Raw genomic sequence first — 27,757 nt, 5'->3', positions numbered from 1 at the left:
TTTTGTGTGTTACAGAGTTTTCGTACCAGTTTATAGTGGAGTAAAATTAGGGTTGGCTCTTACAACTACCCAAAAACTGAGCAATAAGTAAAATATCTTAATGTAGTTAACAAAAGTGAATAAGAACAGTCAGGAATCCATATGAGCAAAAGTCTCAAAGGTTAGCTTTTATTTTGAGATATTAGGAAACCGTTACAAAACCAGAAGCACTAAACAGCAAGAAACCAATGGTTAACAACTGATTCAGTAAAAAAAAAAAAAAAATGTAGTTATGAGATTAAATGTAACCACACCCTGAATCCCTCCCCTCACAAAACAGGCATTTTAGATATCAAATAAATGTAAACATAATACCATTATATGCCAATGCAAAGCTTAAAAAGAAATTACATTCCATTAAAATTTTTAAAAATATATTTGAAACATGTATGCAAGAATATGGCAATCATTTCTAAGCCCATTTCAAGGGCACCAACAATTATATTCTCATGTACTTTATTCTCAATCCAAATATTTTGAGATGGCTGCCACTTCTTTAGTTAATTTCCACAAAAAATATCTTGGTATCTTTTCATCATCATTTGAACTACAGCATTTTTAAAAGCATAGCAACACCAAAGCTAAAATCTAAAATTATGCAAAAATATTTTTTTTAATTTGTTTTCTCATATACAACACACTCATCTTCCAAAGTTCTTTTTGGAACAATCAGAATACTCAACGAATTCTGATTAATTTGCAAGAATGAGCAGGACCTTTTCTTGATTTATTTGGCATGATTTATTTGGTGGAGGAGAAGGAGGAGAAGAAAGTATGACTGTAGCGACTACTTGAGGAGGCACTGGGGGAGCCAAGGTCCACACTGCTCCTGCGGGAGCTTCGTCGTGAGCCACTCCTGGATCCGGTGGTGGATCCTGGGGCAGAGGAGACATTGTAAGGACTGCTGATTCCTCTGGAAGACACTGATGATGCCTGGAGCATTCTCACCCCAGTTCTTTCCTCTGCCAGGCAATTATCCAGAGCGTCCTTGTAAGAGATCTTAAGTTTGCTCTTGGGGCAGGTCAGATTCTTTGTGTGATGATTGGTGTCTTGGAGCTTCTGGGCTGTTCTCTCATCTATCCAGCCCATTTTCAAAGCATCCTGTATGGTTCTTCTGCAGCCCATTTCTGGGTCATAAAGCCCCCCTGTTACATACTGGAACTCCATGAACCTCTGTCCTGCCTCATATGGCAGCCACATCTCTTTCACAGCCTCAGCAGCAGATATCTTCCTCCTAGTTTTTACATCCTCAAAGCCAATGTAGGCTTTCTGGGCAGGCTTGAGCCTAGAGGCCATGTCATCATCAATTATACCTAGGCGGCAGGCCTCTTGGATGCTTAACCTTTGGCCATTTGTGGGATTGACAATTCCTCCAGAGCAGGCCTGGGCCTCCAGTAGTCTCTGGGCAGTGATGGAATCCACCAGACCACGATCTAGAGCCTCTGTGATGGATATCTTCTCTAGAGTCTCTGTGTCAAAGATGGCACCAACAGGTTCCTGTTCACCCATTGTTTCAACAGGGGAGGCCAGAGTGATAGACACACTGGATATACTTCTAAGGCTGTCAGGTGAGTCTCGAGATACACTGCTCATTGTGCCACTTCGCTCTGTGATCGTGGTAGTTCTTGTTGTAGTAGTCTTGGCAAGAGTAGGTGATAAGGGTCTTGACAGGACTGACGACGATGAGTATGATGATGATGATGATACACCCAAAGATCCTGATGTTTTTGAAGTTGATGATGACGATGTCATTGAGGATGTACCTGAGGCAGCTGATGGTCTTAAAGTTGTTGTTGCTGTTGCTGCTCCTGCTGCTGCTGCTGCTGATGTCATTGAGGATGCACCCGATGCTGCTGGTGTTCTTGAAGTTAATGTTGATGATGTCACTGAGGATGTACCTAGAGCTGCTGATGTTTTTGACGTTGTTGATGATGTCACTGAGTATGATGTACCTGAAGCTGCTGATGGTTTTGAAGTTGATGATGATGATGATCCATATTTCGTCTTGCTGGCAATGATATCTGCAAATTGAGTGAGGGTGATGGTCCGCGATCTGTACTTATCTAGATCTGATTGATGAATTATTTTGTTTTCAAGCAGCTCAGTAATATCATACTGTCTTCCAGTCTTCTTGTCAATGATGAGGAACCGGGTGGAACCATCTGGATCAGTGATAGTAATCTCTTCCCACTCACACTCCTGCTCAGACAGCTCCACATAGGTGTCATAGTCAATTAATCCTCTGTCATATGCTTGACGTACTGTCATCTCTCTATTTGTCTCTGGGTCCACAATTACCACTCTCCTCTTTCTTAGAGTGTTCTTCAAAGTTGCCTCTTTCTTCTTCTTGTCCATGATAGGCAAAAGGATGAGGCCAGTCTTCTTATCTGTGATACAGCGTTTCTTAAGCTCCAGATAGGTTAGGTTTTCCTCTGTATTAGGGTCAAAGAAACCCTTAGAGTCAACACTCTGATCAGTCAGAATCTTGTTCATTTTCTCATCAAAGAAGCCTCTCTTGTAGGCTATGTTCACATCAATGCGATGACCATGTTCAGGATCAATGATACCACCGCTGGCAATCTGGGCCTCTAGCAGACGAATGCCATGACCTTTCTCGATTAGACCTCTCTCTATGGCCTGAAAGAGGGAGATAACCTTGTCTGTACCTGGGACTTTGTAACCAGTGACAGCCCTCTCTGCTGATAGCAGGTTGTCCTTAAACTCTGGCCCAAACAGTTTTTTATTGTAGGCATCGCTAACACTGAGGTAAACGTTGTTGACAGGATCAACTATAAAACCTGAGGCAGCCTGGGCTTCAAGCAGTTCCAAAGTTGTCCCAGGTCGCAACAGTTCTTCTTTCATGGCCTGATAGATGGGCATCATCTTTTCACCAGCCTCATCATAAACTCCTGCTATGCAGGTAGAGCCAATCAAGTAGGGGCGCAGGCGGTCTTCAATGTCCTGGCTTGTCAGTCTGCCCTCCCTCAGTCGGTCCATATCAGAACGTTCTAGTAGGTTGGCATCCACTAGATCTATGACTGACACCTGGCCTCTGAGCCCCTTGACAGTTAATGGCTTTTCAGGTTCAGGAAGAAGCATAAGACCGGTGCTTGGATCTGCTTTGCATTTTTTCTGTATAGATAGATAGGTAGTTGCTTGTTGGGTGTCTGGGTCCAGATAGCACTCAGGACATTGATTCAGGGCCCGGTGTAGCTCCTCATCTATGAGACCCCTATCCATTGCAATGTCTTTGGGTAGGAATACACTTAGGTTAGGATCCAAAATCCCCCCTACGGACTGTTGAGCCTGAAGTATACATAGTGCTGTGTCCTTGTCAATTAATCCCCTTTTCATGGCCTGGCCAGCTGACAGGAGCTTGGCAGTATTTGGGTCTTTGTAACCTATAACAGCAGCCTCTGCTGCAAGCAACTTTGATTCATCCTTTTTATCCACTACTCCTCTAGCACAAGCTTCTTTTACAGTCAGTTTCTGATTGGTTCTGGGGTCAATGATGTGCCCTGTGGCAACCTGAGCTACCAGTAGCATATCAGCACTGTCAGAAGACATAACCTTCTCTTTCTTGGCCTCTGTAAAGGACATTTTCCCTAAAGGTCCAGCTGCAACACCACCAATTGACCCTGTCCCTTTTAGAAAAACCTTCTTATCCATAGACACCTCTGGGACAGTTTTCTCCCCCTTTACTAGCTGGTCAAATGTTGGCTTGTCAAGGACTCCACATTCAAACAACTGCTGTGCTGAGACTGGCTTGCGGACACCATCAAGCATCAGTTTTGAAGGGTCAAATCTCTCAGAGACTGGCAGAAGTTGTAGCCCTGTGTGGGCCTCTGTCATGCATCTTTTCTTCAAAGCCCCATAACTGATATCATTTTCAGTTTCTGGGTCCAGATAAGAAGCAGGACTCTGCTTTAAAGCTTGACAGAGGTTCTCATCCAAAAGGTTGCGCTTTATAGCCGTCTCTTTAGGAAGGAACACACTGAGATTGGGATCAAGAATGCCCCCTGCAGATTCCTGGGCCTGCAGCAGGCGTAGCCCTGTCTTTTTGTCAATTAGTCCCTTCTTCATTGCCTCAAACACTGAAAGAGGCTTGGCTGCACTACGATCCTTGTATCCCACAGCAGCTGCCTCTGCTGCCAATAATTTGTCTCTATCCCTTAAGTCCACAAACCCTCTAGCAGATGCTTCCTCTACTGTCAGCCTCTGGTTGGTCTTAGGGTCAATGATGTGGCCTGTGGCAGCCTGGGCCTCCAATAGCAAGTTTGCACTTTCTTCGGACAGGAGCTTCTGTTTCTTGGCTTCTGACAAAGACATTTTGCCCTGACGTCCAGCTACCACCCCAGCAATGGGTCCTGTCCCCTTCAGATAGACCTTCTTTTCCCCAGCCACAGTTGGAACAGTTTTCTCACCTTTTACTAGCTGGTCAAATGTTGGTTTGTCCAGGACTCCACATTCAAACAACTCCTGTGCTGAGACTGGCTTACGGACACCATCAAATTTGAGTTTTGAAGGGTCTCTCCTCTCAGTGATTGGCAGAAGTATCAGGCCTGTGTGAGACTCCGTTTTGCATCTTTTCTTTAAAGCCCCATAGCTGGTATCACACTCAGTGTCTGGGTCAAGGTAACAGTCAGGCCTGCTGTTTAGAGCATGACTGAGCTCATCATCCAAAAGGTTGCGTTTTATAGCTGTCTCTTTAGGAAGGAACACACTGAGATTGGGATCAAGAATGCCCCCTGCAGATTCCTGGGCCTGCAGCAGACGTAGTGCAGTCTTCTTATCAATTATTCCCTTCTTCATTGCCTCGAACACTGAAAGAGGCTTGCCTGTGCTAGGATCCCGGTAGCCCACAGCCGCAGCTTCTGCTGTTAAGAGTCTATTGCGATCGCTGTTATTCACCACTCCTCTGGCACATGCTTCCTCAACGGTTAGCTTCTGATTTTTTGTGAGATCAATGATGTGCCCTGTTGCAGCCTGGGCTTCCAGTAGCAAATCTGCACTATCAGCGGGCATGACCATCTGTTTCTTGGCCTCTGACAAAGACATTTTCCCTAAAGGTCCGGCTGCCACACCAGCAATCGATCCTGTCCCCTTTAGATAGACCTTCTTATCCACCGACACCTCTGGGACAGTTTTCTCCCCCTTTACCAGTTGGTTAAATGTTGGTTTGTCCAGGACTCCACAATCAAGCAACTCCTGTGCTGTTACTGGTTTATGGACACCATCAAAGATCAATTTGGAAGGATCTTTCCTCTCAGTGATTGGCAGAAATATCAGGCCTGTGTGAGACTCTGTTTTGCATCTTTTCTTTAAAGCCCCATAGCTGGTATCACGCTCAGTATCTGGGTCAAGGTAACAGTCAGGCCTGCTGTTTAGAGCACGACTGAGCTCCTCATCCAAAAGGCTGCGTTTTATAGCTGTCTCTTTAGGAAGGAACACACTGAGATTGGGATCAAGAATGCCCCCTGCAGATTCCTGGGCCTGCAGCAGACGTAGTGCAGTCTTCTTATCAATTATTCCCTTCTTCATTGCCTCGAACACTGAAAGAGGCTTGCCTGTGCTAGGATCCCGGTAGCCCACAGCTGCAGCTTCTGCTGTTAAGAGTCTATCGCGATCACTATTATTCACCACTCCTCTGGCACATGCTTCCTCAACGGTTAGCTTCTGATTTTTTGTGAGATCAATGATGTGCCCTGTTGCAGCCTGGGCTTCCAGTAGCAAATCTGCACTATCAGCGGGCATGACCATCTGTTTCTTGGCCTCTGATAAAGACATTTTCCCTAAAGGTCCGGCTGCCACACCAGCAATCGATCCTGTCCCCTTTAGATAGACCTTCTTATCCACCGACACCTCTGGGACAGTTTTCTCCCCCTTTACCAGTTGGTTAAATGTTGGTTTGTCCAGGACTCCACAATCAAGCAACTCCTGTGCTGTTACTGGTTTACGGACACCATCAAAGATCAATTTGGAAGGGTCTTTCCTCTCAGTGATTGGCAGAAGTATCAGGCCTGTGTGAGGCTCTGTTTTGCATCTTTTCTTTAAAGCCCCATAGCTGGTATCACGCTCAGTATCTGGGTCAAGGTAACAGTCAGGCCTGCTGTTTAGAGCACGACTGAGCTCATCATCCAAAAGGTTGCGTTTTATAGCCGTCTCCTTAGGAAGGAACACACTGAGGTTGGGATCAAGAATGCCCCCTGCAGATTCCTGGGCCTGCAGCAGACGTAGTGCAGTCTTCTTATCAATTATTCCCTTCTTCATTGCCTCGAACACTGAAAGAGGCTTGCCTGTGCTAGGATCCCGGTAGCCCACAGCTGCAGCTTCTGCTGTTAAGAGTCTATCGCGATCGCTGTTATTCACCACTCCTCTGGCACATGCTTCCTCAACGGTTAGCTTCTGATTGTTTGTGGGATCAATGATGTGCCCTGTTGCAGCCTGGGCTTCCAGCAGCAAATCTGCACTATCTGGGGGCATGACCATCTGTTTCTTGGCCTCTGATAAAGACATTTTCCCTAAAGGTCCAGCTGTCACACCAGCAATTGATCCTGTCCCCTTTAGAGAAACCTTCTTATCCACAGACACCTCTGGGACAGTTTTCTCCCCCTTTACCAGTTGGTTAAATGTTGGTTTGTCCAGGACTCCACAATCAAGCAACTCCTGTGCTGTTACTGGCTTACGGACACCATCAAAGATCAGTTTGGAAGGGTCTTTCCTCTCAGTGATTGGCAGAAGTATCAGGCCTGTGTGAGACTCTGTTTTGCATCTTTTCTTTAAAGCCCCATAGCTGGTATCACGCTCAGTATCTGGGTCAAGGTAACAGTCAGGCCTGCTGTTTAGCGCACGACTGAGTTCATCATCCAAAAGGTTGCGTTTTATAGCTGTCTCCTTAGGAAGGAACACACTGAGATTGGGATCAAGAATGCCCCCTGCAGACTCCTGGGCTTGCAGCAGACGTAGTCCAGCCTTTTTATCAATTATTCCCTTCTTCATTGCCTCAAAAACTGAAAGAGGCTTGCCTGTGCTAGGATCCCGGTAGCCCACAGCCGCAGCTTCTGCCGTTAAGAGTTTATCCCGATCCCTAATGTCCACCACTCCTCTGCCACATGCTTCCTCAACAGTCAGTTTCTGATTGTTTGTGGGATCAATGATGTGTCCTGTTGCAGCCTGGGCTTCCAGTAGCAAATCTGCACTATCAGCGGGCATGACCATCTGTTTCTTGGCCTCTGATAAAGACATTTTCCCTAAAGGTCCAGCTATCACACCGGCAATTGATCCTGTCCCCTTTAGAGGGACCTTTTTATCCACTGACACCTCTGGGACAGTCTTCTCCCCCTTCATTAGTTGGTTAAATGTTGGCTTATCCAAGACCCCACAATCAAGCAACTGCTGTGCTGTTACTGGCTTACGGACACCATCAAAGATCAGTTTTGAAGGGTCTTTCCTCTCAGTGATTGGCAAAAGCAGCAGACCTGTGTGAGGCTCTGTCTTGCATCTTTTCTTCAATGCCCCATAAGTGATATCGTTCTCATTTTCTGGGTCAAGGTAACACTCTGGACTCTGGTTTAGAGCTTTACGGAGGTTTTCATCCAAAATTTTGCGCTTTATTGCTGTATCTCTGGGGAGGAATACACTGAGATTGGGATCAAGAATGCCTCCCACAGACTCCTGGGCTTGCAGCAGGCGTAGCCCAGTATCCCTGTCAATTAGTCCCTTCTTCATGGCCTCAAACACTGACAGAGGCTTGGCTGTGGTAGGATCCTTGTATCCCACAGCAGCAGCTTCTGCTGCCATTAATTTGTCTCGGTCACTAATTTCCACCACCCCTTTGGCACACGCCTCCTGTACAATCAGCTTCTGATTGGTTCTGGGGTCAATGATGTGACCTGTGGCAGCCTGTGCTTCCAGCAGCAAATCTGCAGCCTCTTCTGACAGCAGCATCTTTTTCTTGGCTTCTGACAAAGACATTTTGCCTTGACTCCCAGCTACAACCCCAGCAATAGGCCCAGTTCCCTTCAAATTAACATTTTTGTCTACAGACACGTCTGGGACAGTTTTCTTCCCCTTTTCTAGATCTTTAAATGTTGGTTTGTCCAGCACACCACAATCAACCAGTTGCTTGGCCGTGACAGGTTTCCTAACACCATCAAAGACAAGTTTGGAGGGGTCTACCTTTTCTGGTACAGGGAGGAGCAGAAGGCCTGTGTGTGGCTCTACCTTACACCTCCTTTTCATTGACATATAGGTTACACCCTCCTCACTTTCTGGGTCCAGGTAGAGCTCAGGCCTCTGACTCAGGGCACGACTTATGTCATCATCAATTAATTTACGCTCAATGGCTGTGTTTTTGGGAAGGAACACACTGAGTTTGGGATCTAGAATGCCTCCAACAGACTCCTGGGCTTGTAGCAGACGTAGTGCTGTGTTCCTGTCAGTTAGTCCTTTCTTCATGGCCTGAAACACTGAAAGGGGTTGGCTTGTGCCAGGACCACTATATCCTACAGCTGCAGCTTCTGCTGCTAGCAACCTCTCTTTGTCCTCTTCATCAACCACACCTTGATTACATGCCTCTTCAACTGTCAATTTCTGGTTGGTCCTCGGATCAATTATGTGGCCTGTAGCAGCCTGAGCATCCAGTAGCAGGTCAACACTATCTGGTGGCAAGAGATTCTCTCTCTTGGCTTCAGCAAAAGTCATTTTGCATATGGGTGCGGTAACAGACCCTGGGCCTTTGGGACCTTCAATTATAACTCCAGCTATTGGGCCTGTCCCTTTTAGATTGATTTTTTTGTCAACAGACACCTCAGGGACAGTCTTATGCCCTTTCACAAGATGGCTAAATGTGGGTTTGTCCAAAACACCACAGTCAAGCAACTTATCTGCTGTGACTGACTTGCGGACCCCATCAAAAACCACAGTGGAGGCATCCAAGGTAGGGGGTTCTCTAGCTCTTTTCAGCTCAGTTTCCATGCTTTGTCTGACAATGGTCATCTCTCGCAGTTCTTTCTGGAGGGCTGCCAGCTTACTTTTATATGTTTCCTCAAGCTCCCTGAGTTCCCTCATCAGCCTCTCTATCTCACTTTTCAAAGAGTTCTTTTCCCTTTCCAGACGTTCTTTGTCTGTGTCATATTGCCTGATCTGGCCTTGCTTACTCTCATACTGGTCCTTCCAGTAACTTAAATCCCTCTTCACTCTCTCGATCTCATCCTGTAGACGTTGCTTATTGCGAAGCTCAGACTCCAGGGACAGTTTAATGTTACTGAGTTCCTCTTCTAGCCTTTTAAGGCGATCTTTGTCCTTATCTGACAATTGCACTTTCAGCAATAGAGCATCTCTCTCACTCACAATGTCATTGTACTGGGACTGAATGGACTGCATCATGGCTGTTGTCTGTAGGGAAGGAAAAAAAAGAAAGAACAGAGAGACAAAAAGTTAGTCAATGCAAGAAAACATTGATAAATTTACTACATATCAATTACCATACATTTCTTTTCTGCATTTTACATCATGGTATACAATCATACAATCAATGACACTGGGATAGAACAGGTTTAGATCAAAATAAAATTTAGATCAGAAATGATCATGCTACAATCAGAATCAAGTGCATTAAACAATACTATCAGGAGGAAAGCACACAGACTTGCTCTATTATTTGTTTCCAGTCAATGATCCTGAAAAGTGGTCCAACATTTTTGGTTCACGGCTTAATTAAGAGCAACAGAGGTGATGTTGCAAATCAAATGATTATGCTCTTGCTGCAAGTACTCTCTTTTTGTCCTGTGTTTATATCAATTTAAAATGTGACAAAGCAGACTAAACCACAAGATGGCAATGTGTTACTGGGTATAATAAGGTTATAATAATTGAATAAACCAAAAGTTAATGTTGTTGATTGTAATTGTAGTCAAAGCACATGATTACCAAGTCTGTGTGCATTTCTCCAAAATATATTTTGCAATGTACAATGCAATGTACTATGCAAACTGCTATTTACTGTAAGTAAACATGTAAACAAGGCAATGCCATACAGGACTGGGAGGTTAAGGTATATAGGTAATGGAATTTTAGCAGTGAAATTATGTATATATGTTATCCAGTGGAAAAGTATACTGTGGTAAATCAACCCTCCCAATCCTGCAGACAAACTATATTTACACTACATGCTAACAGCAGCTACAAAATGAGAAGACCAACAATTTTAACTATTACTTTATTCAGACAGAAGTAGTTAGTACTACTTTACATTCTACATTTTGTAAATTTGCAAAACAGCACAAATAACGCCAGTGTTGCCAATCCTGATTGACTGATCTATAACAGCAAAAAGAGGTGCCTCAACTACTTTGGGAAATGTTGGGTATTGTAAGTGTATCTCAGTGCTGTTTTTACAAGTTTGCAAAATGTATCTTAAAGATCACTTACAACAATAATATGACAAACAATAATTAAATTCTAGACCAGAGTGATGATGATGTCACTGACAGTGCTGATCATTGTGGGCAAAAGAAGTAAAGGCAAAAAAGCATGCAGTCTGCACGTTTGCACAGCGCGGGCAGGGAGACAGTAGAGGTCAGCAGGCAGAGAGGCACAAATTGTGTTTGCATGCAAGTCTTTTACATGCAAGTTTATTTAAACACATACAGATGTATGTGTTCAAATCAGAGTTACCAAGTGGGAGGCATCTACAGGAAATCTAAAGGTTCCAGCATGCAAGCAAATGTTTGCCTACAGACAGCGATAGCTACTTGATTGATCCAAACTAAGACTCTGATTTGGAAAGATGAGAGAGGTCCAGGACTAAGTGCCAAACTTCCATGTACCTCGGTGGCCTGGTTTTGTATTTTCTCAGTCTCCAGCTTGAGTTTCTCCCTCTCCGAGGAGAGCTCTGAGACCAGGTTGCGGTAATCTATATTGCTGCGCTCACTGGCTTTCAGCTGCAGCTCCAGGGCAGAAATCTGGGAGGAGAGCTCATCATCACATTCCTGTTTAGATCGCAAGAGTTCCTCTTTATCATGTCTTGTTGCCCGTAGTTCCTCCTCCAGCCTCAGCCTCTCTTTAGTCTGGATTTCTGTCATCTCCTTCAGCCTCTGAAGCTCAGCAGTGTTCTCATTCAGTGCCTTACTCCGCTCCTCTATAGTTTTGTAAAGACCTTCATTCCTGAGGTTTGCCTCTTTGACTCTGGCCTGCTCCTGGAGGAGTTGTTGCTTCAGGGCCTTCAGCTCTGCACTCAGCTGTGTCATGCCCTCTACAGAGCTCTTGTTTTGTCTCAAACTTCTCTCCAGCTCCTCCTGCAACCTTAGACGCTCTTCTTCAACTCTTTGTGCTGCCTGTAATTCAGTCTCCAGCCTCAGCCTCTCTTTGGTCTGTGTTTCTGTCATCTCCTTCAGCCTCTGAAGCTCAGCAGTGTTCTCATTCAGTGCCTTACTCCGCTCCTCTGTAGTTTTGCAAAGATTTTCATTCCTGAGGTTTGCCTCTTTGACTCTGGCCTGTTCCTGGAGGAGTTGTTGCTGCACAGCCTTCAGCTCTGCACTCAGCTGTGTCATGCCCTCTACAGTGCTCTTGTTTTGTCTCAAGCTTCTCTCCAGCTCCTCCTGCAATCTAAGACGCTCTTCTTCAACTCTTTGTGCTGCCTGTAGTTCTGTCTCCAGCCTCAGCCTCTCTTTGGTCTGTGTTTCTATCATCTCCTTCAGCCTTTGAAGCTCAGCAGTGTTCTCATTCAGTGTCTTACTCCGCTCCTCTGTAGTTCTGTGAAGACTTTCATTCCTGAGGTTTGCCTCTTTGACTCTGGCCTGCTCCTGGAGGAGTTGTTGCTGCACAGCCCTCAGCTCTGCACTCAGCTGTGTCATGTTCTCTGTAGAGCTCTTGTTTTGTCTCAAGCTTCTCTCCAGCTCCTCCTGCAACCTAAGACGCTCTTCTTCAACTCTTTGTGCTGCGTGTAGTTTCTCCTCCAGCCTCAGCCTCTCTTTAGTCTGGGTTTCTATCATCTCCTTCAGACTTTTAATCTCAGAAGTGTTCTCATTCAGTGCCTTACTTCGCTCCTCTGTAGTTCTGTAAAGACTTTCATTTCTGAGGTTTGCCTCTTGGACTCTGGCCTGCTCCTGGAGGAGTTGTTGCTGCACAGCCTTCAGCTCTGCATTCAGCTGTGTCATACTCTCTGCAGAGCTCTTGTTTTTTCTCAAACTTCTCTCCAGCTCCCCCTGCAACCTAAGACGCTCTTCTTCACCTCTCTTTTCCAACATGCTGGCTTGGTCTTGGCTCTGGCGTAGCGAGGTAATGGTGCTGCTGTACTCTGTCATGGCTATGGTGGTCTTTTCCAGCTCTGTTTCCGCCTGCCTCCTTCTGGCCACTTCCTCTTGGTTAGCCTTCCTTAGATTCTCCACTTGGCTCTCCAGCCCATCTCTCACAGCCTGAAGGTCCTTCATGCGTCCTTGTAACCTGCTCATGTTCTGTTCTAATCTGCTGCTTTCTCTGCTCGCTCTCTCCAGCTCCAAACACGTCTTCTGAAGCTCCTCCTTGCACTCCCCCAGCTGGTTAGCAGCAATGGATGAATTGGTTACCTTCACCTGCATCTGGGCCAAAGTCTGTTCAAGTACACCCTGCCCCTCCTCTGTAGTTCTCCTCCTGCGGGTCTCCTCCTCTAGACTGTGTGTGATGTAGGCCAGCTCCTCCCTCTTCTCGTCCAGGCTCTTCATGACTTCAGCCAGCTCCTCTGAATAATGTCTGCTGTCTTCATCTCTCTGCCTCATCAGCGCCTCCACCTGACTTTCCAGTTCTCTCCTCCTGCGACCTTCCTCTGTGATGACAGCACGCTGACTGTGAGCTTCTTCCTCTACCCTCTGCTTTTGTTCCTCAACCTCAGTGATAGACATCCTGAGTCTCCTGAGCTCGTCCTCCAGATTCCTCCTCTCTGCCATCATCCTGTCGTACTGCAGCTGGAGCTCAGCTGTATCATCCTCCCTCTGGGCTGCCAGCCTCTGGATGTCTGAGCGACTGGCGTGGATCTGAGATTCGTAGCTCAACTTTAAGTTACTGATCTCCGTACTGCATTGGCTTCTTACCTTTGACATCTCCTTCTGTAGCTCCTTGATCCTTGCTGATTCATCAGCCAGCTGCCGCCGCAGCTGTTCAATCTCATGGTCCTTACTTGCCACACTCTTCTCCACATCCACCTTGGACCAGCTGACCGTCTCCAGCTCCTTCTGCCTCTTCCTCAGCACCAAGTCGTACTCCTCCTGCTGCTGAGTGTAGCGCTCCTCTGCCAGCCTCCTCTTTCTCTTTTCTTCCTCAAGCAAGTAGTTGAGACGTGTCACCTCATCGTTGAGTTCTGCCAGCTGGCTCTGAGTGCTGTCTAGGCTGTCCTTGGTGGCACTGCACTGCAATGCAGCGCTTTGCTTCACCTCCTCCATCGACAGCAGCTGGTCCTGCGACTGGGATAACTCCAGCTGGTAGCGAGCAACTCTGTCTTCTAGAGATTTGTTCTTGGAGTCACGGTCTTGGATGCCCTCCCTCAGCAGACGAAGTTCTTCCTCTAACAGGTCAATCCTGGTGTTACTCATCTGAAAGCAAGACATAGCAAAGATGAATGTAGAGACAGTTTTAAAAACTTTAATAAAGTATATTTCAATTTACTTATGTACTGAATACACAACACTTCACCACAGTGTACTTGAATGATTAAATTTAACTTTACGTTTTTTAGGTTTAACAGATTCATGGAATCACCCAACATCCAAATGATTTCTTTAAACCTACATTATTGATGTTTGGCCACTAGGGAGCACCACAACAAACAGTGAACACAACACTGTTGACATGGGGTTATCAAACATCTACCTAATTACACATCAACCAAACATGGAGCAACGCTACAAACAGCTGGAGTCTAGTCCAATATGTCCTCTCCTTCTGGCCCTATTTTGGTCTCCACCAACTTCTAAGCAATAATATCTGGCTCTTAACCTCCAAATCATCCACAGTGTTCACCAGCTAAGTAGGTAGTGTACAGTAGGTTTATCTGAGCTTTTAGGGATGATGTGAGTACAACCATAACACTGACAAATGCTTTAGCGTGCTCTAGAGAGGAGGAGAACTTCTGAATCAGGTAAAAATTGTCTGTGGATTCATCACTAGGAGCAGTAGGCAATTTGAGGGTGGATGACATTCCACAAAATGACCAAATTGCATCCTTCTTGTTTACCTTCCATCCTTAAGTAGCAGAGAGAGTGAGGGGTTGAGGGGCAGAGAGGTTGTTAAGTTCAATTTGTTAGTCTAACCTGCCTGACTAATTGATCCTTTATCGGATTACGGTTTGAGCAAATTAGAATCTATGCCCCCGACCTCAACTCCGACCAAGTGTGCTGTGTATTGATAAATCCATGGAGCTGTCCATGGTTCTGAAGTAGCAGACAGATTTGTAATTGCGTCTTTTTCTCTCAGTCCCACCCTTCTCTGTTTTGTTTTATATTCTCTAAAACAGTGTTTCCAAAACTTTTTTCCTGGGGACTGACTTTCGAAGAATGACAAACCATCACAACCCAGTTCACAAGAGACCTTATTAATAAATCTTGGTAAGACTTAATATGTGCCTAAAACACCTTACACTATCTTGTCTTGAGCTGCAAACAAACAACTAATTGATTAGTTGAAAAACTATTGCCAGATTGTTCACTAGTTGAAAAATAGGTCCAAACATGTGGAAACAGTGTATGTTCGTGCGACTGACAAGATTGTGACAGGATTAATTAATCGATTTTCATTATTTTCTGACATTTTATGGACCAAACAACAAATCGGAGAGTGGAAAAATTAGTAGCCAGATCGATATTTTTCACCATTTGTCACTGACAACTGATTGATCGATTGTGAATATAATGGACAGGCAATAAATTATGCATTAATGCATTTTGTCTGGGTTAACAGGACATGTCATTGGTTTCATTTCCTCTCATCAGGAAGACGATATAGAACATTTTAGACTCCTGAATTATAAGAATATAATTAAATTACTAGAAAAATTTCTTCCACAGTCTTTTTATTTACTTGGCAACCAAAATAAAATCTCCTGTGACCCACTTGTGGGTCCCGACCCAGTGTTTGGGAATGACTGCCCTAAACTATATACTCTAAATACTCAATTCTGTACTATAGTTTAGCCTCTATACTCCAAAGAATAGTGTCATTGTCATGATGAATATTATGTTTTGCATGTCTAATGGTAAAGGGTGTTATTATGACGCAACTTATTGTAATGTAACCAAATTAACCTCAGTGTCCGGGACAATTAAATGATTATTGATATCACTATCATGTAACTGTGAAAAATTCAGCCAAATTTCTAGTTCTTCCATATTTCCTGGGCAGGATGATGATAAAAGCAAGCAAGCAAAAATATTCAAAGAGAAAATACAGTATCAGTACCTTGAGCTCCTCCATGTTTTTGTACAGCTGTCCCAGGAATTTGTAGTAGTCACCAGACAGGGTGAGCAGCTCCATGTAGCGGGTTTGTATTTGTGTCGCCTGAGACAAAGACAAAGCAAATTCAAGGGTTATTTTAGATTAAACGTCACTTAACTTCACTGATGCAGAGAAATTTGGGGACATGTGGATCGCCAAATGTCTAAAGTTGCTTCAGTGTTTTCATGAGACGCAACATTTCCAATTTGGATTCATTACTTCCAGATTAAGATCCATCGATGGAGACTTCAGCATTGTCCTCTTGATGGGGATGTTGAGCAAAGTCTCCAAACCAGACATGTAAGAGGCAAGGTCCATTTCATAGTCCTGTAAGAGGGACACTTTGATGAAATTCCTAAAATGCAGTGAATTCTTTTCATGAGCTTGAAGTCTGTAGGCGTCTTTACCTTGATAGAATTCACACAGGCCTCGTTGTCCTTCAGCACACTCTCTACATGCTCCCTCTTCGATTTGATTTCTGAGTTCAGGGCCTTGATAACACAATAATGTGAAGATGTCAGACATGCACAAAAATCCTCAATGCTGTCAGCAAATTATCTGATAACATAGAAGGTCTGAGCAGGAGACCTTCTGGTTGTCGATATGCTCTTTCAGTGCTTGGATGCTCTCTATCTTGGTGGCCTGCAGGGCGTCTTGTTTTTTCCGTGTGGCATCGATCCAGCCGATGAGGGAGGAGCTGGTTTCCTTGTAGTGCTGCAGCTGAGGCTGATACACATGCAGATCCTGGAGTCTGAGCAAGAAAAGGAGAAATAATTCAAAATAAAGCACCATCTTCATCCATCTTTTGCATCTTTGTCAGTACATAACTGAATTGAATGAGAGGTACAGAGTCAAAGTCTGGGAGAATGAGTAAAGCTCCAGCTCCAACCTGATGAGGGCTGGTGTAAAAGGACTGTACTGCATCTAGGGGTGATTATTTTCATAAGAGGTCTTTTAATTATTATTTCAATAAATAAATCAATTGTTGAATCTATAATATGTAAAGAAACAGTGAAAAACATCCATCATAAGTTCCCAGGGTCAAAGGTGCCACCTTAAAACGGTTTTACCCAATCAGCAGTAAAGAAAATCAGTAAAAAAGGTATTTACAATTTAGAAGAAGACCACAAGTTTGACATCAGGATAAAGGCTTTGTTTCATCAAATTTACTTGCGACTTATGATGTGAATATATGGCGCTTATACAGAGCCCTCGGCAATATCTTTTAATCACCTTCACAATTTGTTTTTCAACACGGTCAAGCCTCACACATAGCATATCTAAATGCATGAAAAAGGAAAAGAGAAAGATGACTAAGATACATGCTCAAATGTCACTGGAGCACAGAGATAAAAGGGGCGGGACTTAAAAAGGTCGAACATAGCTCCATGGTATACAAAATCCGATATAAGAGACAGTGAAACATACCTGGTGTCAATCTGTCCAATGATTCGTCTCCAGCGGTCTGACAGCAGGCTCACCTCCTCGGTGTATTTTGACAGCATCATGTCACACCTGTGGAAGGGCCCGCCCACCTGGCTGTTCCAGTGGCTCGCCTTGACCAGCTCGGCCTCCATGGAGGCCAGGATGTCCTTCTTCTGCTCCAGCTCTGCTTTAATGTTCTACACATCAACAACACACAGGAGTTAAATGTGACATCTCTGACCAGTTATCTGCACATTTTAAAGCAACACAGAGGGACTCTCTGATTTTCTCACACCAGTATTTCTAATTTAAACTGATGGTTGACCACTGGGCCATGCACTAATATGCACTGGTATTCTCTCTAGATTGCTTGCCAGGTATGAGGCTCACTGGTGCAGAAGAAATGGCAGGAAAACTGCAGAATCACGAGATTCTTTTTTACTTACTTTTATATTACATGCTAGAAATTTAACACATATACCAACGTCCTGCTAAAAAACTGCATTGATTTTTTAGTGTACGAGAATGTAATATGTCTCATGAAATACCGTCAGGGTCAGAATATAATCTTCCACTTCACTGGGCGACAGAGAGGTGGTCTCTTTCTCTGTCAGTCTCGCCTCATGAACTTTCACTAGGTCCTCAGCTCGAGCCACACTCTCCAGCATGTCCCTTAGAGCCCGCAGCCTGATAGAGACGAAGAAAGAAAGAAGAAGAGGTGGACAGAGTCATTAAAGAGTAATGAGACAGAATAGATTTATTTTGTACATGATGTGTGAGATCGATCAATCAGAATAGCTTCTTTTTCATTTGTTGGTTGAGTAATGTGCGAGAAAAGTGAGATAATTTTAATAAACAAAGGGACAGTTTTGGTCTATGTCTTCTATCTTTAAGTGCTATTTCAGCATCACTAACACATTAAATTCAACTTCTGGTGAAGAGTATGGAAATCAACTCGTGCCTTTCCATTGTATTAAAAGTGTTGACAGTAGAATCAAAGCTGTCTGCCTAAAATCTAAAAATCACACATCTTTCTGGAAAAACTTTTTCTGTCAACGAAGGCCCTGGGATTTTTGTTAAAGGTGAACCACAAGGATCGACACTAGGTCCCCTGCTATTTGAGTTGGACAAAATATGTAGAAAATATTTTTTCACCAACTCAACATTGTATTGTGCTTTTTTAAGATGATGATACCATCTTGTACGACACCAGTTCCACTACAAACTAGAATCTGTTCAGATTATAATCTGCCTTCAATGACCTTCATATCACTTGGGCTGCAACTAACAATTATTTTCATTACTAATTAATTGATCAATCAATTTCTCGGTTAATCAAGCTGTTTGGTTCATACAATGTCAGAAAACAGTGAAAACGCTGATCGCTGTTTCTCAAAGGCCTAGGTGATGTCCTTTAAAGGTCTTGTTTTGTCCACAACCCAAAGACATTCAGTTAACTGTCAAAGAGAACTAAAGAAACCAGAAAAATTCAACATCTGAGAAGCTGAAAAAACGGATGAAAAAACATTGCAGCAGGCTCAGATTTGGAGGAACTGGGAGTAATAAGATTTGGAGAAACAGAATGCCTGCGATTCAGAATGAATTTAACATTTACGGATAAAAAGTAACTAATACTCTGAGTAGTTCTGAGAAGAATACTTTTACTTTAGTATATTTTAACACCACTAGTTTAACTTGCAGTTAAATAATATTTCAGTGATATAACAGTACTTGTACTTGAGATTGTCAGTGCTGTTTCCACCACAGCTCACCTGTGTAGGTACGCTGATGAGCTGCTCTCCAGACTGCCCAGTCTTTGGTTGATGATTCCAATCTCACTGCGGAGGAACTGAGCTTTATCTGAATCATTCATGCCATCCAGCTCCTTCAGAATAATCTCCCTCAAGCGTAAATACTCTGTACGCATTGTGTCGATGTCACGCTGAACTGCCTGCAGGAACACATACACACAGATACACAGTTACTGCAATGAAAGTATTTGGTAAAAAAATCAGTTTCCTTGTATTTATGATGTTTTGTGTCTACCTCCAGCTCAACGATTTTGAGGCCACAGTTGTGCATCCCGTCGTCTCCGAGGCAGATGTGAACATGCTGACTCAGCGTGCCCTCGGCGGCCTCCAGCCTCAGTCTGAGCGCGTGCAGCTCAGATAAGCTGTGCGAGGTTGACACGACAGCAGAGGGAGCAGAATAGTTGGACACCACCACCTTCTTCCTCACTACATCCTTCTTAACCACCTCCTTTTTCGCCGCAAGTTTTTTCAGCTCCGCTTTCCGTCTTTCTTCCTCCAGCCTCCTGGCCTCCGCTTCGGCAGCTGCGGCGGCGGCAGCTTGTTGTTGCTGTTGAATTAAGAGCAGCTCCTGCTGGCGCTGCTGCTCGGCTGCTTGCTGTTGCTGTATTAAAATCAGCTCCTGTTGATGGTGCTGCTCGGGCACTTGCTGTAATATAATAAACTCCTGTTGCTGTTCAGCTACTTGCTGTGCTTCTACTTGTGCAACTGCGAGGAGACACATGATATATTTTTCATTATTAGTGGGGGAAACATGTAAAACAACAAACAACAAAAAAACTGTGTATATATCTATGCTGTATATTTTTCATAATACTGACTGTAAGTTGGCAGCTGCACCACCAGCTGGTCATAGTGGGCCTGGGCTCCAGTGAACTGGTTCTCAATGGTCTTCTTGTCCTCATCAGCAAACATCTGTGAGCCTTGACAGCTGACTTTGAACTCCTCGAAGTGAGTCTCCAGGCTCTTGATCAGCTGACGGTATTCCTCAGGACGCATCTTAGCCAACTAAACACACACACAAATATTATGTTTCACTTGGGTCTCGGAAACCAAAACCTTCACTGTAAGTCTCATCTCTTTGAAACTTTCCATTCTATAGGATAGTTTAATTTTCTCTTTTTACTATCAGTACAGTATCGAAAACAGAGTGGAGGAAAAATTGTGATGTTTTAGTTTGGGTCCAGAAATTCCTATGAAGTTGCTTGGATGATGTCGGTTTTTCTGATGCACCGTATTTTTTGTGCACTCTTTCATATAAACAATAAAACCAGTCAAATATAAACATATCATCATTCCTACCTATATTCTCAATGTTTTCACAGAGGAATTTGCTCATATTCACAGTTTGATTTATATAACAATTAATCCTTCATTATAGCTGTTGACAGTATTTTCTGATTTATGGAGGGATAAAACAAGATTTTCTCTTCTTGACTCTAATATGTCAACAAAATGGAACAAGAAGTTTGAACTTGGCTTTATCCAATGTACAGATTTCTGTCATGGAAATGTATGCAAATCAGGGCATATTTATCCTGCTTCATTTTCACATTAAAAGATAATATTTCATAAAGCTTGTAATACAAAAAAATTGTCTTAATGTAAGCGATCAACTGGGGATGTGCAGTGTCTCCGAATCTAAAGGCAAGAGACTGATTTCACAGAGCTGATTTGTTGGTTACCATGGAGATGGTGAGGGAGTTGATATGTCTGATGTCCAGGAGACAGTACTGCCAGGCGATGAGACTCTTAACGTTGATGTACAGCTGATTCCAGATTGACATGATGGCTTCGTAGTACTGCTCGTTCCTTTGGGTAACACAGAGACAACATTTAGAGCTTTACTCACAACAACAAAGTGGTAACTTAACTGCATATTAATTTCATGTGATCCTTAATCATCATCATGTGTCAGGACTCAAATTTGTTTCGTCTTACTTGCTGGCCAGACTGATGCTGAGTGGATTAGGTGGTGGAACGATCAGACACACTGAGGGCACCGTCATATCCAGTCCTCCTGGGCCAGTAACTTCCCACTTACTGCGCTGACTGTTGTCCTTAAGGATCGCCTCATTACCCTTACAGATCACCTTCTGTGGAGCCCAAAGAGGAAGACTTTTATCCATAAATAAATAAACAAACAAACCTTTATGACGGTGTATTAGGGTCACTGTAGGCAGAAAGAAAAAAGATGGAGCAGAAACCTGAAAGTATAAACAGGGACGCAGGAGAGAAACTAAACTTCAAACCACAGAGATTCAGTTAGAAGCTACAAAAGTACTGAGAGCTGAACACAGACATGTTTTCACATTTAAAAAAATATATAAATACGCATTAATTTTGGTGTAAAACAATGTCGGAGTCAGTGGTTTGAACATGCAGTACGTGTGAGATGGTTTCGTGACGATGACAAAACTGACCTGGTCCTGTTTGAAGTCACACAGAGCTTTGACGATGACGGGGCTGCTGCTCTTCTCTTCAGGGTTTCTGGGTTTCAGTCTCACGATGTTCTTGGAGCTGCTGACTAGATGTTGAACCTGCCTCCTGTTTTCCATAATCTTCTCCTTCTCTTTCTGAAGATAATTAAAAAAAGAAATAATAATAATGATGCAGATCAACAATTAAAATAAGTTGTAGCAGTTCTGTAGCTTTTTCAAACAGAAAAAAGTCAAACATACAGTGAAGAAAACATTGAACAGACATAATAACAAGACCTGCAAGCAGGTTTTAACAGGGTTTAAGTTGGTTATGAAGTATCACAAAATCTGCCATTTTTAGAGCAGAAGACAAACACAGGTAACTTCAAAGATTAAAACGGTGAATGCAATTTGGGTTATTTTTGATCAAAATTGATTGTTTGGTTGATTCAAAACTGGGGAGACTCTGATCCAGTCGGTGACATAAAGATTATGTCTGTAAAAACCCTCACAATAACGGTCACACTGTAGGGTAGATAATTTTTGTTCAGACAAGCCTCGAATTTGAAACACCACACTGATTGTCTGGAGGGGCGTAGGGTCAGCAGTAACAGTATGAGAAGCTGTCTTACCTCCAGTCCCTTGAGGAGCTCCACCAGGTCCTCCATTGAAGTGTTCTTGTCACAGGTGAACTTCTTACGGACCATCTCATGTTCCTTCTGCAGGTTGCTGTACGTCTCATTGGCCTCCTTGAAGAACTATTGACAAACACATAACATTCTGTAAGTCTGAGATATATAAAACAGATAGTTAGGTAGACAGGTAGATAGTTAGGTGTTATGGCCTTTCCAACAGTGTTATCTAAGTCAAACTTCACTTTGGCATAGCAATAACTCAATAACTTTGTGAAAAGTTTAAGTCATCCAGGTCATGGCATTTGTAACAGACAGCATGAAACATGAGAATTTTGGAAATACATCGATGCCCTTTCAGTATTAACCTTCAGGGAAAAGGCAGAGACTCACATATATCACACAGCACAGCCTTTATATTTAATGAGTGAAGCTACGGTTCACACCATATGGCAATTTAATTGATCACAGGAGGATAAGAGGTGTTAATATCTGTCTGATTCAGCTTAGCACATGACAGCAACTTATTAATCACAACATATGTTCGAGGCTGGATTATAAAGTTTCTGACAGGGTTGCAGTCTCAGGAAGTGGACATGGTAAAAGAACAACGCTAATGTTAGCATTAGCTTAACATTAGCCTTTCAGCCTCAGCTTATTTTGAGGCTAACCGTGACATTAGCAATATTAGAGGGAATGATAATTTTTACATCATTATTCTTATTTTGATTGAAAAACATGTTAAAATGACTATGATGTGATTTTTTTTTCCAGGAATCTGTATCAAATTAAGATGTTTTTTTCATTCTGCTATTGGGGAAAAAAAGGCCCTGCCTCGTTTGCATTTCTTTAAACCAATCACAAACATCCTGGGCGGAGCTAAACCCAGGATGCAGTGATGGTGCTGCTGCAAAATAGTGTAAAGGGGGAACTTGTTCTGGTGGAACATTTACACGTCAGGAGGCGAGTTCTGACATTAAAATGAGTAGATCACAGGTTACAGCTGTTTGCTTGATTACGTTCATATCATTAGCATCCCAGGCGCTAATTTGCCATTTTTAGTGTGTAGGTTTCAGCTCGAAAGTTTTTGTTGTTTCCCGGGAACTTTGAAAACGAAGACACTGCGATGCCACTTTGGAGCAACCGACCAATGGCAGGACTTACATCGGCAGCTAACTGACACTAACTGTGTCAGTCTGCCATTTGGTGCCAAGTGGGAAGTGTACAGAATTTATCAGAGCTTGTCTGCTGAAAACAGCTGCCCTCTGCAGCTGGAAATGATGATGAGATGATGAGAGCAGTGAGAATGAACAGTTGCAGGTCATGAAACCAAAACACTGAGGTGAAAGATGCTAAAAAGCTCCTTTGATAATTCTCTAATGGGTTGGCACTACAAGTAAAGCTAGGAGTGTACCAAATCATATTGTTCATGATATTAAAAAATCATATCATGATAATGGCAATACAACAAATTAATTCTACCACCTAGAGTAGAAGCACCTGGTTGGGTATGAGGAAAGAAAAAAATCCTGCAAAAAGTTCTAAACCAAAATTTTTCAGTATTTTGTCATATCATCAATAATATTTTTATTGCAGAATGCCGTGAAATATCGGCCAGTTCATCAATTGTTAATCTAAAAATATTTATTAGCTAATCATCAGGTCATTCATCAGATGTGTTTTGTCATTTTACCTGGCTGTAAGCTGCGTTCTCCTTCAGATGAACATCAATGCACTTGGTAATTTGAAGGAGCCAACTCCACTGAGTCTGCAGAGTGTCCTTGTAAGCCTGAAAAATGCACCAACACAGAAAAATCAAAGATAAGGCTCCCACACTTATGAATGCATATAAACACTGTGTATTCATCTGAGCTTTCTGGATGATGAATGGATCGGTCCGCACCTCGATCTTGTCTGCAGCCGGGTGGTTGTTCTTCAGGAGATTATCCACTTTGGTTTTCAGTTTATTCAGGTCCTTCTCTTTGTCCTCCAGGGCACTCATCAGTTTCTGTTACATAAAAAGAAGCTCAGTAATCACAGGGGACAGAAAAACATCAGGATGCAGCTGGAGGAACACTCTGCGGCTTCGCTCTAAGTGGATGAGCGACTGCAGCTGCCAAAATCTAATGTATCACAGATGATTGCTCCCTTATGAGATGCAGATTAACTTCATAAAAAGACATTAAGCGTAATTTGGACCCGCAGGGCTGCCAAGAATGTTAATCGCTGAGAATGAAGCTCTTAAAAATGGAAATTAAACATGGATTTTTGTGGCATCAAGGTGTCAAAATGAACCCCTGGTTCTCACTGAACCTTTGAACTTTCAGTCGTGTGTGTTTCACTCACAGAGTAGCTCTCCTGCTTCCGTGGGATGTACTGGTCGATGTTCTTGTCTCCCCAGTCAAACACCAGCTCCTCCTCCTCTCTGCTGTTCACCCACATGATCTCTTTGGACATTTCCTGAATGATCTGCTGCAGTTCTTGCAGCTGCTGTGTCCGACCAAACGACATTTGCTGGCAAGGAGAGAAGAAAGTGAGTCTAAATGCATCACCGACAGTTACAGTACAGTATAAATACAGTGTTTATCTTTCTTTTACCTGCAAACTGTCCCATTCTTGGTCCAGAGCATGAAGATTTCCTTTGTCACCTTTCTTAATCTGTGGAAAGAGAATCAAGACGAGACTCTGAAAACATGAAGCATCATGAAACAAAAATCCCCTAAATTCAATCAGTTAATTGCAGCGACATATAAGGGCCAGTGTAGGTAAAAAAAAAACAAAAAAAAACGTCGGATCGTGGACGTAGCAGGTCCAGCAGAGGACCCCAGACATCCCTTTCCCCGGCTACATTAACCAGCTGTGACTGGAGGATCCCGAGGTGTTCCGAGGTCAGGGTGGAGATATAATCCCTCCACCTAGTCCTCGGTCTGCCCTGCGGCTTCCTCCTGACTGGACGTGCCTGAAACACCTCCCTACAAGAAGGCGGCCAGGCACTTTGAGAAAAAACACTAAAAGTTGTAAATTTATGAGAAAAAAGTGTTTCCTTCACGAAAACCCCCCACATTTTTTGGTCTTTTATTCTCTCGTAAAACGTTTAATTTAATCTCATAGAATTTCTGACTTCCTTCTTGCAACTTTATGACTTTATAATCTCAGACAATATCTGATTCTAAAAAAGAAATTTAGAGCAAGAAAACCTGAACACTCTCTGAGATTATGAGGTCATAAATTTGTAAGAAAAACATCAGAAGTTCTCTAAGATTAAAGTCACAAATTTACAAGGAAAAAAAAAGGAACCTCAAACTTAATTTTGCAGCTTTCCATGAAATATGGCTACACTGGATGACCTGTTCAGATTAGATATTGCAATTAGATGTGACAATAAGCAAATATTCTTGATTTTATCCGAGAATCACAACATTGTCATATTTTTATGAATTTGTGAGTTTTCTCTCATAACTTTGTCTCTCTAATCTCAGAGAATGTACAAGTTTTTTTTAATATAAATGTACAACTATAATCTCAGACATTCAGAGTTTTTCCCCAGCTTCACATTTAAAAAAAAAAATTTTTTTTTCTTCAATGGCCCTGATACAGCATCATAGTTCATCTCTAATTTATCCCTAAAAACACAACATTTACCCCAATCTAAACTGTTAGCTATAGCAGACATCTCTCAATATGTCCATGTCCTAAATAAAAAAAACACTTTAATTTACCTCCCTATGTTGAATTAAGGGGTGGACAACTTTTCCTTTAAGTTATATACCATTATGAAATATCTGATAAATACCTTCATTATCAATTCTATGTGTTATTGGTATATGTAGATTTTTCTAACACATAGTATGAGACTAAAGTTAAGCGTTTTCTCAAATGCATCAAGGTAAAAATTTTGATCAAAATAAAGACAAAAAAACCCAACTTTTTTGTATGAAATGAAATTTGGCTGAAACTCAAGTCTCTTCTCACAGCAGGTTGTGCTAAACTGGAATGATCTACAGTATCTAATTATTAACTCTGCCAAGAAAGAGGTAATGTTTTATTTATGTTAGTTGGTGTTAAGTTTATTTTATGTCCCTCAGGAGGAAAGTGAGTGATTTTGATCCAGATCCACATTTTCTTCCTTTACGTTTCATAAACTGCTGCACTTGCTGGCTCATGCTTCCCGTCCCTCATCTGTCTTTGTGTATTCTGATGCAGAAACAGATCCAGGTGCAGATTTACAAACTATTAACATTTTACACTGCATTCTTTAGAGGCACTGTACTGTATTCTTTCTGGCGGTCTAACAGAACAGCTACTTCAGTCAAAATATAACAATAATTGGAGGTTCTGATTGATTGGGCTTTTTTTTTTTTCCATCACAGCTATAATGACACAATGCATGTCAGCCCGCAGCGTCCAGGAGAGATGCGTGAACCCACCAGGTCGTCTCTGGCTCGGTCCATCTCGGGGCACCTCTGGATGGAGGAGTGAAACTTCTGGTGGCTGATGAGCTGCTGCTCGATGGCCGCAGAATCGTCTCCCCAGGGAGCCGTTTCAATCAGACGCTGAGACACCAAACACACACAGAAACACGTGTTTTATTAATCAGCACACAGCACTCAGGGCACCGCACTGCACAGTGTATGTTTGCCAAAAACCTTTACACTTCTGTACCCAGAAAAACAGACTGAACAATTATAGTGCAGCTTAAAACAAAAGACAGACAGCCACATATTTTCAATTCAGATCTGTAGTTTTCAGCGTTCCTTCAAACATTTGCCTGATGTGCACTCAGTGTTACCAGCAGGTGGTGGCAGAGAAGCTGGATCAGGATCTGTTTTGTAAATTTATGAGCCTCTTTACTGAAAATATCTCAGGAATCCACCTGAAGAAAATTGGCCTGAGAATTACAGACAAAACAAAACCTTCTTTTCATTTCTCTTCCCCTGCAGTACCTCCCAAGAACATTTGTCTGTGTGTGTGTGTGTGTCTTTGCGTGTGTTCTTTAATCTTTTCAATCTGCATAAAACTAATTGTTTTTTATGACGCGGCTGCTGCAAACATTGCCACTTCAGTCCAGCGTCTCTGTCTGACAGCACAGAGTGGAGGAATGCAGTCATGTCAAGACTGTTCTGGTTTAATGAGATCTGTCAGTCAGTTCACTGGCTCTGTTTACTCCTTTTTCTTAAAGAGACACAAGATCTACCTTTTGAATGTGAATGACCCATTTTAGGCTGGAAAAGTGGGTGTAAAAATATTCATATTGCCCTCTTTGTGACATCTTTGTGATTTTCATTTGCAGTTTGCACATTTCAGAACACCAATGGGAAACCAATGTCATCGATCAGAAATATCAGAAAATCTACAAACGTTGAGAGACATTCTGGAGGCTGGTTCAAAGTCTCACCAGGAAAACAGGCCGCCAAAACCCCACGATATTGTTAAGATATCCATGTCTAATCGCGATCAAGATCGTTTTAAGTCCTTTAATTTAGAATTTATTTTCCAAAACAAAGAAAGAAAAATCTTTGTTTGTTTTCCGGGTTTTATTCTATGACATATTAAGTCACACCCTCCTCATTCTGCACTGACAGGATCAACACTGTCACCTTGTTTAGATGAAACATTTGTAATAAATCATATATTAAATTCTTGCACTTGTACTTGTAAATGTTTTATGACACTAGCGCTTAATGGGACAATTCACCCCAGAATCAAAAGCACATATTTTTTCCTCCAGCCTGTAGTGCTGTTTATCCATCTACATTTATTTGGTTTTAGTTGCATAGTTTTGGAGATAACAAAAAAAAAAAGAAAAAAAAAAAAGTGTCTCTCTCCAAAAAACATGGTCCAGTTAACAAAGATAATCCACAGACCTTGTTGTGAGCAGTTTCATGTAGGAATTACTTTGTTTCTGCAGTAGAATCTACCACAATTACTTTCAGTCTAGAAGCTGGGTACCATTTAGTCCCATTATATGGAG

General features: G+C 42.7%; 1 protein-coding gene across 1 annotated transcript in view; it reads right to left on the bottom strand.

Annotated features, from left to right (window-relative positions):
• Positions 1–142: 142 nt before the first annotated feature.
• dspb (desmoplakin b) overlaps positions 143–27,757 on the bottom strand; it is a 36,294-nt gene continuing 8,679 nt past the window's right edge. Inside the window, exons 5-24 of the mRNA XM_084723505.1 lie at positions 26,214–26,339; positions 24,385–24,444; positions 24,133–24,300; positions 23,690–23,794; positions 23,480–23,575; positions 21,787–21,912; positions 21,158–21,310; positions 20,676–20,830; positions 20,420–20,546; positions 19,556–19,742; positions 18,973–19,442; positions 18,699–18,877; positions 17,475–17,613; positions 16,930–17,123; positions 16,090–16,252; positions 15,909–15,992; positions 15,721–15,828; positions 15,466–15,564; positions 10,869–13,604; positions 143–9,435 (exon numbers count right to left, since the gene is read on the bottom strand). Coding sequence (XP_084579631.1) covers positions 781–9,435; positions 10,869–13,604; positions 15,466–15,564; positions 15,721–15,828; positions 15,909–15,992; positions 16,090–16,252; positions 16,930–17,123; positions 17,475–17,613; positions 18,699–18,877; positions 18,973–19,442; positions 19,556–19,742; positions 20,420–20,546; positions 20,676–20,830; positions 21,158–21,310; positions 21,787–21,912; positions 23,480–23,575; positions 23,690–23,794; positions 24,133–24,300; positions 24,385–24,444; positions 26,214–26,339 — 14,130 coding nt within the window. The 3' untranslated portion in view covers positions 143–780. The remainder of the gene's footprint in view (positions 9,436–10,868; positions 13,605–15,465; positions 15,565–15,720; positions 15,829–15,908; positions 15,993–16,089; positions 16,253–16,929; positions 17,124–17,474; positions 17,614–18,698; positions 18,878–18,972; positions 19,443–19,555; positions 19,743–20,419; positions 20,547–20,675; positions 20,831–21,157; positions 21,311–21,786; positions 21,913–23,479; positions 23,576–23,689; positions 23,795–24,132; positions 24,301–24,384; positions 24,445–26,213; positions 26,340–27,757) is intronic.

This window comes from Lutjanus erythropterus, chromosome 7 (assembly GCF_056507025.1).
Source record: "Lutjanus erythropterus isolate fLutEry1 chromosome 7, fLutEry1.hap2, whole genome shotgun sequence".
Lineage (NCBI taxonomy): Eukaryota > Metazoa > Chordata > Actinopteri > Lutjaniformes > Lutjanidae > Lutjanus > Lutjanus erythropterus.
The sequence above is the reverse complement of the archived record's forward strand: the minus strand, read 5'-3'. Positions and strand labels throughout refer to the sequence as shown.